Source organism: Hemibagrus wyckioides, linkage group LG09, assembly GCF_019097595.1.
Source record: "Hemibagrus wyckioides isolate EC202008001 linkage group LG09, SWU_Hwy_1.0, whole genome shotgun sequence".
Lineage (NCBI taxonomy): Eukaryota > Metazoa > Chordata > Actinopteri > Siluriformes > Bagridae > Hemibagrus > Hemibagrus wyckioides.
In genome coordinates, this window is record NC_080718.1 from 28,267,408 (window position 1) to 28,279,455 (window position 12,048).

The 12,048-nt window shown below is 43.5% G+C and overlaps 1 protein-coding gene across 1 annotated transcript in view; it reads left to right on the forward strand.

The window, feature by feature from the left end:
* Window positions 1-12,048, forward strand: part of crybg1a (crystallin beta-gamma domain containing 1a) — a 92,489-nt gene that overhangs the window by 37,705 nt on the left and 42,736 nt on the right. The window contains exon 2 of the mRNA XM_058399292.1: window positions 3,136-3,277. Within this exon, the coding sequence (XP_058255275.1) occupies window positions 3,136-3,277 (142 nt within the window). The remainder of the gene's footprint in view (window positions 1-3,135; window positions 3,278-12,048) is intronic.

Below are 12,048 nucleotides of genomic sequence, written 5' to 3' on the forward strand. Positions count from 1 at the left end.
CGGAATTTAGACGCTAACTTCGTTTAGCTAGTCAGATTAGATCCTTAATCAGGTCTGATGTTTAAAATACGAAGTGCTAGAATCAGTCTGTCGCTCTGTGTGAGTTATTTTGACTTTGTTTTTTTATTTTTTTTAAATGTAATGCTGTCCTGAAATGTTGTTCTTAACGTCTCAATGGGGTTTTTGCACCACAGTAGCAGTTAATCTCCTGAAAGTGGAGCGCTTAAATAAATACAGTGTGTTTGCTGACGTCTGTAGGAGCCGAGCTGTCTGTGTGTGTGTGTGTGTGTGTATGTGAGTGTGTGTGTGTGTGTATGTGAGTGTGTATGTGAGTGTGTGTGTGTGTGTATGTGAGTGTGTGTGTGTGAGTGTGTGTGTGTGTGTGTGTGTGTGTGTAAGAGAGAGAGAGTTGGGATTGACATTGCCAGGGTGCTATGACTCATGAGCTGGAGAAGACTTAGTCATGCACCAGGCCCTTTTTTTTCGAAGTACACAACTTCTTTGTGTGTGTGTGTGTGTGAGTGTGTGTGTGTGTGTGCGCGCACATGCTAATATAGTTAGTCAGCTAGTTTTTTTTATTTAATAGACATGACCTGAAAAAATATATATCATTGTTTTTTGTTTGTTTGTTTGTTTGTTTAGCAGAATGGTCAAAAGTCATCCTGGTGTCCACTTCACTGCATGTCTCTAGCATTAGAAAGCCCCACAGGACGCAGCATCACACATTCTCATCACGCACGGCCACCTAGAGGGCATGTTCTCGGCTTGGTTTTCTTTTTTTCCTCAGCTGTAAAAACACCACTTTATCACGTTATCATCTGCTCCAGGGGTGGCCTATGGGGCAGTTATTCCTCTGCTGAAAGATCACCCTAGGGGGCAGTTCTTCATGTTCCCTCACATGTAGGGGCAACCTCGAGAGCATTCCATCAAGCTTCCATCATTTCATCTAGTTTACAGCTATCTTATAGCGAACATACCATCTTCCCTTCATATAAACAACTTTACATTCTCTCTGTCAATCAAACGGTGTGGGCGGGGCTTCGGAAGGAGCTTTTAGAGATGCAGAAGCTAAATGCATCATCACCAGACTTCTACCTATTTTCCGGAAGGTTCTGGTGAAGTCCTATGGATTCGAACTCTATTTTAAAAATGATACGCAACGTCTATTTATTTATAAATATATTTTTTATATTACATTTTGGATCAAAGTCTGTACATGAAAGCTGACAAAACTCCATTCTGCTAGCTAGTTACAGTAGCACGGTTGCTAGTTCACTAGTTAGCCGTGCTGCTAGCTGAAGGAAAAGCTGACGAATGCAAAGCGATGTGTATGTGTGTGTGTGTGTGTGTGTGTGTGTGTGTGTGTGTGTTTTACTGCACTGATGATGAACTATTAATCACAAAGGAATGAAGTCTTCCTGGTCACATGACCTCACCGTGTTTATGCCTCACTCACGTACATCCTGTTTTGGTTTAGCATTTAAATCGTTATAGCATTTAGTTTAGCATTTAAAGTCATAGTTTGTTGCATGAATCTGTACACGACGCCTGCTAGCCACCGGATCAGGAGATTTTACAGAGGTTTAATGATGGAAATCTGTTCACACTAACAGGATGATGTGTGTGTGAGTGTGTGTGTGTGTGTGTATGGATTCAGATGTGGGAGTTAAAGAAATAAAAGCCCGAGTTGTCCTGAGGTGTTTAAATATCACAGACAGTTTGAACTGAATAACAGATTAATAAGATCTGCGTTCAGATATCTGATCTGTGATCTGATCGGACCGGTCGCGTCAGACTGTGAACAGGAAGTTCCTGACGCTGTGTGGAAGATGGGGAAGCGCTGCCGGGTATAAAGACTGGTCACGGCCTGTTTGTAGATCTGACAGGGTGTTTATCAGACAGGTTTCTGCTTCAGGGGAATCAGGTGGAGTTACTGGAGTTTTAGTGCCGACTGGAGGACGCTAATCAGAATTACAGCAGAGGCTCAGGTTTAGAACCTGACACCAGACTGAGACTGGACTGGGACTAGACTAAGACTGGGCTGAGATCAGACTTTGACTGGACTGGGACCTAAATGTGTGTGTGTGTATATGTCAGTGAAGGGGGTGTGTCCTCTGTATGTGTTTGTGTGTGTCAGTGAAGGGGGCATGGCATCTGTGTGTGTGTGTGTGTGTGTTAGTAAAGGGGGCGTGGCATTGGTGTGTGTGTGTGTCAGTGAAAAGGGCATGGCATCTGTGGTGTGTGTGTGTGTTAGTAAAGGGGGTGTGGCATTGGTGTGTGTGTGTCAGTGAAGGGGGTGTGGCATCTGTGTGTGTGTGTGTGTGTTAGTGAAGGGGTTGTGGCATCTGTGTGTGTGTGTGTGTGTTAGTGAAGGGGGCGTGGTATCTTTGTGTGTGTCAGTGAAGAGGGCATGGTATATGCATGTGTGTCAGTGAAGGGGGTGTGGCCTCTGTATGTCAGTCTCTGTGATAAAGGCATAGCCTCTGTGTGTGTGTGTGTGTGTCAGTGAAGGGGGTGTGGCCTCTGTATGTCAGTCTCTGTGATAAAGGCATAGCCTCTGTGTGTGTGTGTGTGTGTGTGTGTCAGTGAAGGGGGCGTGGCCTCTGTGTGTCAGACTTAAGTGAATGAAAACTATGATTCAGTAAATAAAAGTGAAGGAGAATGATTCATTCACTTAAAAGATTCATTCAGAATCACTGATTCTTTCAGGAATGAGACACAACTAATATTTAAAGCTAACATTCTAAATAAAAAGGTTTTGATATAAAGATCTGATCTCGGGTCAGTACCTGTGTGTACGTCTTAATTCCCAAAACATTCCTGTGTTGCTCTTTATCTTGAACACGATTGTCCACCCTGTGGCTGTGTTTGAGCTCTGACAGCAAACCGCTGTATGGACTTCCTGTCACACTTCCTGTTTTGCTGTGGTTGGATCACACTGCACAGGTCCTGTGTGGAAAAAGTGAAGTAGCTCCTCTCCTCTGGCTCTCGTCTTTTGTGACAGAGTTCTCCTGTTATTTATTTTATTTTATATTTTTGCTTTATTTTTCCAGAGATTTAAATGATCATGTGATCTCTGTAGAAGTCGTGGATGTGGTTTTGATGCTTTGCTCACGTGGGTCGTTCCTTCTGCAGGAGCTTCGATCAGATGAGCATCCAGACGGAGGACTTCAGCATGAGTGACGGCTGGTCCATGGCCCCGTCGGAGTGCACGTCGGTCATCAGCCTGAACCTGTCTACCTCTGAGCCTGTCACACCCACACGACGTCACAGGAAGGTGAGACACACGAGACCAGACACTGTTCTGACCAAATGTTACACATAGATTAGATACGATACATCTGACTGTGGTGAATCGCTACACCACAAACTCATTTTAGTCGCATTCCATCGATAGGTGATCGACGCTACACGGATTCTGGGGTAGCGCTAATTTCTGAATAACGAATCACAAAAACAAGGAATAATATAAAAGTCACAGCTAAAGCACTGAAATTATGTTATGTCGTTTGTTAGATTTATCTGACAAGACTATTATAAATTGTTCAAATCGTCAGATCGCTACACCCCTGTTAGCCCTCGAACCCAAGTATTCAATCTGAAATCTGATTAAATGAGTTGATCATCATGAATGGAAACGAAGCCTCTGTGAAGCTCGCCACATGGCCTGATGTCAGGTGGAAGTGAAAATAAGAAGCGGTGGAAGAACTGTACGTCACATGCTGATTCAGATTTACAAACAGCTCTGATACTTCATGAAGGTTTTTGGTTTAACTGGAACTGTGTACCTGTAACGGAGGCCAGCGGTAGGTGCTGTGCAGGTAAACCTCCCCTGATCTCAAGAGGCCCATTAGCCTAACGCTAATGGCTGCAGTCTTCGCCTCCCTGTTAGTGTACCCACCTCCCACTCTGGAGATTCAGGTTTGAGACTTGCTTGGAGCAGTTGCTAGTAGGACCCAGGGATGTTACATACACCCACTGTCTACTTTATTTGGAACAATCAAGAGGTTAAGGCTCTGGGTTGTTGACTAGAAGCCCCAGCACCACCAAGCTGCCACCGTTGGGCCCTTGAGCAAGGCCCCCATCCCCCCTGCTCCAGAGGTGCTGCATCATGGCTGGCCCTGCGCTCTGACCCCAACACCGAAGGATGGGATATGAGAAGAAAGAATTTCACTGTGCTGTAATGTTTATGTGACAAATACAACTCAACTAATCAGCCAGTCATGTAAATAGTAACCTCTGAGACAATAACTTTTTATCTCATTTTATACAACTGAGCTATTGAGGGTTAGGGGCCTTGCTCAGAGACCCAGCAGTGGTAGCTTGGTGGACCTGGGATTTGAACTCACAACCTTCTGAGCAGCAGCCCAACACTACTAAGCTCAACTAACTACATCCCTTGAGGTGGACAAGCTGCAGATGCAGAACAGCACATCAGGCTCCTCTCCTGTCACCTAAGAACTGTCTGAAGATTTTCCAGTCCTCAGATGTCCAGTTTGGGGCGAGGCTGTGCTGAGCCTCAGATTTGTGTTCTTGGCTGATGGGAGAGGAACCTGATGTGGTCTTCTGCTGTTGTAGTTCATCCACCTCTGGGTTTGATGTTTGTTCTGAGCAGGTGTTCCTATTAAACTGGACTGCAGAAAAATTGGTGAAAGGTTGCAGAACAGAAAAAAACTTAAAAACATATTTCCGTTTTCACATATTTACTTCAGGAAAGATATTCACAATATATTAATTATAAAATGATTAAAAAGTGATTTTTGCCCTGATCAGCCCTCGGGTGTGCTTAAAAACACCTTCAAACATTTGAAAAAGCATTATAATCCGCAGGTTTTCTCTATTTATTTTAACGATTCTGGACGATTAGCGATCCCTTTATTATTCTTATGTAACTTTCCTGAACAAAAATAGTTTTATTTTCCAGTAGAGTGACTCTGAACAGGATAAAGAGCAGGATGAATGAAAGGCATGACCTGAAACTCACCTCTATACAATTAGAGAAATAATTAAGTGTGATTGTTGTAATCATGGGCAAGGTATTTAAATATGCGCAAGATGCTAAAAAGTCTAAACAAAAAAAGGAAATCTGGAGTACAAACGCTGTCCTGACAGGGTAGTAAGGAGTTTTGGTGTGTTAAGTATAGAGGCTTTTATTTTTAAAAGCATCTACTTTAAAGTGAAAGATGTTGTCCTTTTCGTTCTTATAGAGGTTCTTCCTCTGTTTGACTTCAGCACATCTGCTTTTACTATCATTTTAAAATTATTTCAATATCCTGCTTCTTGCTTAATAAAGCAAACACTTTATTGCCAAGTCAAATGTTCCGATGTTAGATAATATTCAGAGGAGATGTTTGCAAATCATCAGAAACAGGAAGCTTAAATCCTGCTTTTAACCCTGTCTTTATCCTTCTAGCCTGATGTTAACGCCTGGTTTTTAACCTTTTAACTTTATATTTACATTCTTTAGATCTCAAGAGGATTTATTCCATATAGCACTGTAGTCAGTGGTGTTTATAAAGAGGATGAGGCGATGTAATGTAGGAATCCTAACCAGCAGGAGGTGCTGTTTTATCACACTAGGTACACAGGTATAACATTGTGAGCAGTGTCAGGTGAAGTGAATAAGACTGATGATCTCCTCATCATGGCACCTGTTAGTGGGTGGGATATATTAGGCAGCAAGTCACCATTTTGTCCTCAAAGTTAGAAGCAGGAAAAATGGACAAGTGTAAGGATTTGAGCGAGTTTGATGAAGGGCCAAATTGTGATGGCTAGACCACTGGATCTCCAAAACTGCAGCTCTTGTGGGGTGTTCCCGGTCTGCAGTGGTCAGTATCTATCATATGTGGTCCAAGGAAGGAACAGTGGTGAACCGGAGACAGGGTCATGGGCGGTCAAGGCACACTGATGCACGTGGGGAGAGAAGGCTGGCCCATGTGATCCGATCCAACAGACGAGCTACTGCTGCTCAAACTGCTGAAGACGTTAATGCTGGTTCTGATAGAAAGAGGTCAGAATACACAGTGCAGGACAGTTTGTTGCATATGGGGCTGCATAGCTGCAGACCAGTCAGGGTGCCCATGCTGACCCTTGTGCAATCCAGCATCTGTGGGATGTGCCGGATCCATGGTGGCCCAAACTTGCAACTTAAAGGATCTGCTGCTAACATCTTGGTGCCAGATACTTCAGCACACCTTCAGGGTTCTAGTGTAGTCCACATGCCTCGACGGGTCAGGGCTGTTTTGGCAGGAAAAGTGGGACCAACACAATATTAAGAAGGTGGTCATAATGTTATGCTTGTTCAGAGCTGAATCAGATCAGTCAAGATGTTTACATGAAGGCTTTTCAATCCAGTTGATCTCTTAATCCGATTACTAATGGATTATTTAGTTGCTCGTTAGACTAAATCACATAATGGGCTCAAGAATGGCTGGAAAAAATCGATCTTTTTGTTTGAGACTAGCGATAGAAATTCTGACTCTCTTAGATTCGGTGAGTCAGATCATTTGACTCAACTCTCCAGCAAGAATCGACTCATAGCTTAGTAGAATGAACGATTTTTCATTTTTCATTCACATGTTCTTGAATAATGAGTTCTTTTACACATGTTTTAAGCAAAAGGTCAAAGTGAATGTTTGAGATGGTGAATAATGCGCTCGTGTCGCCTGGAACGTTCAGTAAACCCTCCCAGGACAGTCAGTACATGTTCTCTGGTTTATCTGATGAATCAGGAATGTCTGATCTTCCTTTTCTACTTTCAGTCTCGTACTAATGGATCTCAGGACTGACAGAAAGGGTTTGACAGATTGGACTGGTGTTTGAGTTAATTCCTGACTCGTTTCTGTAACTGGCCTCTGCTCTGCTGCTCGAGGATCTTCCCGGAGAACAGACTCACTATTGTGTGTTAATTGCTGAACGTTGGGGTGTGTTTGAGGGTTTTATGTCTCCTTCCGCTTCTAGAGAACAAAAATGCCATCCAGATGGACAAAAAGAGCAAAGGGGGGTGACTCATGAGAGAGAAATATTCTTCCTCTAAACTCTCCACTGTTCTGCTTTTGTGGCATGCGATAGTTTGAATTAGTTAGCTAATCGGTATCATGGCGTGACCTACATTCTTTCTTTCTTTCTTTCTTTCTTTCTTTCTTATTTGATTATTAACATCTACGCTTTGTTAAATCCTTCTTTCTGATCATTTTCAATCCCCCGTTTTATGTCAGTATTGCTTGAATGAACCTTTAGAACACTAGAAAGAGATTCGACTCCGAATTGACTCCGCAGCTTTTTTTTTAATAATAATTGAGGTTTTAGTCGTTGTAAACACGAATCTGTTGCATCCTGCAGTTTCCTCAGACGGCCACTAGGCGGCAGCAGAGGCTGACTATTCACATTAATGCATTTTTTATGAGCAGGAAGATTGTTTTAAGACGACAGAGATGACACTCCATGGGATAACACTATAACACTGGACACTTTTAATGGTCATGAGTTGTGTGTAGAAGGACTTTTTATACACATTTTATTCATGGCTTTTATTCCATCCTGCAGACTTCCAGGCCCAGTGCAGTGTATTCATCAGTATCATAACCACAGCAATCTTCTATGTTATATTAATGCGCTTGTTCAAATACATTATCGTTTCTATAGCAACAACTCGTTCAAGAGATTAAGAAATTGTTATTTTTCTCAAAGTAGCGTTGTTTAACGTTGATAGAAGGAGTCTCCAGTGTCAGAGGTGAAGCTGTAACTCTTTGGAGGCGTGGCCTGTGTGTATTAGTCTAGGTGATGGAGGCGTGGCCTGTGTGTATTCGTCTAGGTGATGGAGGCGTGGCATGTGTGTATTAGTGTAGGTGATGAAGGCGTGGCCTCTGTGTATTAGTCTAGGTGATGGAGGCATGGCCTCTGTGTATTAGTCTAGGTGATGAAGGCGTGGCCTCTGTGTATTAGTCTAGGTGATGGAGGCGTGGCCTTTGTATTAGTCTAGGTGATGGAGGCGTGGCCTCTGCGTATTAGTCTAGGTGATGGAGGCGTGGCCTCTGTATATTAGTCTAGGTGATGAAAGCGTGGCCTCTATGTATTAGTCTAGGTGATGGAGGTGTGGCCTCTGTGTATTAGTCTAGGTGATGGAGGTGTGGCCTCTATATATTAGTCTAGGTGATATAGGCATGGCCTCTGTATAATAGTCTAGGTGATGGAGGTGTGGCCTCTGTGATGGAGGTGTGGCCTATTTGTATTAGTCTAGGTGATTGAGGTGTGGCCTCTGTGTATTAGTCTAGGTGATGGAGGTGTGGCCTCTGTATAATAGTCTAGGTGATGGAGGTGTGGCCTCTGTGTATTAGTCTAGGTGATGGAGGTGTGGCCTCTATATATTAGTCTAGGTGATATAGGCATGGCCTCTATGTATAAGTCTAGGTGAAGGAGGCGTGACCTCTGTGATGGAGGTGTGGCCTATTTGTATTAGTCTAGGTGATTGAGGCGTGGCCTCTGTGTATTAGTCTAGGTGATGGAGGTGTGGCCTCTGTATAATAGTCTAGGTGATGGAGGTGTGGCCTCTGTGTATTAGTCTAGGTGATGGAGGTGTGGCCTCTATGTATTAGTCTAGGTGATGGAGGCGTGGCTTCTGTGTATCAGTCTAGATGATGGAGGCGTGGCTTCTGTGTATAAGTCTTATTGTGTGTGTGTGCGCGTGTTGGTGAAGGGGGCGTGGCGTCCCTGTCTGTATGTGTGTGTGTCAGTGAAGGGGGAGTGGCATCTGTGTGTGTGTTTGTGTGTCTCTGTGTGTGTGTGTCAGTGAAGGGGGCGTGGTGTCCCTGTCTGTATGTGTGTGTGTCAGTGAAGGGGGCGTGGCATCCCTGTCTGTATGTGGGTGTGTCAGTGAAGGGGGCATGGCATCCCTGTGTCTTTGTGAGTGTGTGTGTGTGTGTGTGTCAGTGAAGGGGGCGTGGCATCCCTGTGTGTGTGTGTCAGTGAAGGGGGCGTGGCGTCTGTGTGTCTGTCTGTGTGTGTGTGTGTGTCAGTGAAGGGGGCGTGGCGTCTGTGTGAGTGTGTGTGTGTGTGTGTGTGTGAGTGAATGACCGCTGTTCACTTTGTGGTGTTGAGAGAGGAAAGAAACATGTGATGTGTTTATAATCAGCTTCAGGTGGTGACTGTGACTCAAGTGTTGGTTTTCCTTTAACATCATGACACATACTGTGTGTTTATTTTTTCTTGGTTGTTGGTTGGGTAACCGAGTAACCGGATTAAGGTTAGCAAGTGGGAGGGAACTAGCAACCAGATTAAGGTTAACAAGTGGGAGGGAACTAGTAACCAGATTAAGGTTAGTGAGTGGAAGGGAACTAGTAACCGGATTAAGGTTAACAAGTGGGAGGGAACTAGTAACCAGATTAAGGTTAGTGAGTGGAAGGGAACTAGTAACCGGATTAAGGTTAACAAGTGGGAGGGAACTAGTAACCAGATTAAGGTTAGTGAGTGGAAGGGAACTAGTAACCGGATTAAGGTTAACAAGTGGGAGGGAACTAGTAACCAGATTAAGGTTAGTGAGTGGGAGGGAACTAGTAACCGGATTAAGGTTAACAAGTGGGAGGGAACTAGTAACCAAATTAAGGTTAGTGAGTGGGAGGGAACTAGTAACCGGATTAAGGTTAACAAGTGGGAGGGAACTAGTAACCAAATTAAGGTTAGTGAGTGGGAGGGAACTAGTAACCGGATTAAGGTTAACAAGTTGGAGGGAACTAGTAACCGGATTAAGGTTAACAAGTGGGAGGGAACTAGTAACCGGATTAAGGTTAGTGAGTGGAAGGGAACTAGTAACCGGATTAAGGTTAACAAGTGGGAGGGAACTAGTAACCAGATTAAGGTTAGTGAGTGGGATGGAACTAGTAACCAGATTACGTTTAGTGAGTGGAAGGGAACTAGTAACCGGATTAAGGTTAACAAGTGGGAGGGAACTAGTAACCAGATTAAGGTTAACAAGTTGGAGGGAACTAGTAACCGGATTAAGGTTAACAAGTGGGAGGGAACTAGTAACCGGATTAAGGTTAGTGAGTGGAAGGGAACTAGTAACCGGATTAAGGTTAACAAGTGGGAGGGAACTAGTAACCGGATTAAGGTTAACAAGTGGGAGGGAACTAGTAACCGGATTAAGGTTAGTGAGTGGAAGGGAACTAGTAACCGGATTAAGGTTAACAAGTGGGAGGGAACTAGTAACCAGATTAAGGTTAGTGAGTGGGATGGAACTAGTAACCAGATTACGTTTAGTGAGTGGAAGGGAACTAGTAACCGGATTAAGGTTAACAAGTGGGAGGGAACTAGTAACCAGATTAAGGTTAGTGAGTGGGATGGAACTAGTAACCAGATTACGTTTAGTGAGTGGAAGGGAACTAGTAATGAGCAAATTGCACAATTTTCATTTTTAATAAACGGCTGAATATTCCGTTGAGACGAGAGCGAGTGTGTAGCCGCGTCACATCCAGGTCACTTACTGAGTCTGTTTAAATGTGTGTGTGTGGGGGGGGTGAGTGGGGGGGGGATGCCGACTGAGAGACTCCGCTTTATTTACTTCCTGTGTTGAAAGTGTTTCTCTAAAAGCCCTCACTTTGTGTGTGTGTGTGTGTGTGTTTGTGTTGATGACAGATCATGTCAACACCTCCATCATTACAGCGTCGGTTGAATAGATAATTAACCCCTTATTAACCCTTAACCTTCCTGAGAAATCCCACCTTCCTCCTGATGAAGAGTGTGTGGCTGCGTCATGCCTCGCTGCTGCGCTGAACCGGATACCCAACATAGCAAAGTGTCTTGTTACGGATAATCTGCCGTGTGTGTGTGCGTGTGTGTGTGTGTGTGTGCGTGTGTGTGTGTGATGGCAGTGTAGAAAAAAATGACTGGAATTCTAAGCATGACACAAAAGCATGACAACTGATTTCACTTTCAGTAAAGTGGAATATAGGTTTTTCTGTGTGTGTGTGTGTGGGGGGTGTGTGGGTGGGTGGGTGTGTGTTTATGTAGGCAGAGAGATAAATAATTATTCTGTTGCACATTGCTGAGGCAAAATAAAATTAAAAAACAAAATAAATCACACAAACAAAATATTGTGTGTGTTTGTGTGTGTGTTTGTCTGTGTTTGTGTTTGTCTCTGTTTCTGTGTGTGTGTGTTTGTTTGTGTGTGTGTTTCTCTGTGTTTGTGTTTGTCTCTGTTTCTGTGTGTGTGTTTGTTTGTGTGTTTGTGTGTGTGTTTCTCTGTGTTTGTGTTTGTCTCTGTTTCCGTGTGTGTGTGTTTGTTTGTGTGTTTGTGTGTGTGTTTCTCTGTGTTTGTGTTTGTCTCTGTTTCCGTGTGTGTGTTTGTGTGTGTGTTTCTCTGTGTTTGTGTTTGTCTCTGTTTCTGTGTGTGTGTTTGTTTGTGTGTTTGTGTGTGTGTTTCTCTGTGTTTGTGTTTGTGTTTGTCTCTGTTTCCGTGTGTGTGTTTGTTTGTGTGTTTGTGTGTGTGTTTCTCTGTGTTTGTGTTTGTGTTTGTCTCTGTTTCCGTGTGTGTGTGTTTGTTTGTGTGTGTGTTTCTCTGTGTTTGTGTTTGTCTCTGTTTCCGTGTGTGTGTTTGTTTGTGTGTTTGTGTGTGTGTTTCTCTGTGTTTGTGTTTGTCTCTGTTTCCGTGTGTGTGTTTGTTTGTGTTTGTGTTTGTGTTTCTCTGTGTTTGTGTTTGTCTCTGTTTCCGTGTGTGTGTATATTTATGTGGGTTTCTGTATGAGTGCGTATTTTTGTGTGCGTGTTTTTGTTTGTTTGTGTGTGTGTTTTGAGTGTGTTTCTATGTGAGTGTGTGAGTTTGTGTTGTGTGTGTGTGTGTGTATGTGTATGTGTATGTGAGTGTGTGTGAGTTTGTGGTGTGTGAGTGTGTGTGAGTTTGTGGTGTGTGTAAGTCTGTGTGAGTTTGTGTGTGTGAGTTTGTGTTGTGTGTGTGTGTGTATGTAAGTGTGTGTGTATATGAGTTAGTCTCTGTTACTCAGTGTGTATTTGATGGTCAAGTAAGTGGTCAGTTCTTCATCTCTGTGCTCTTTCACT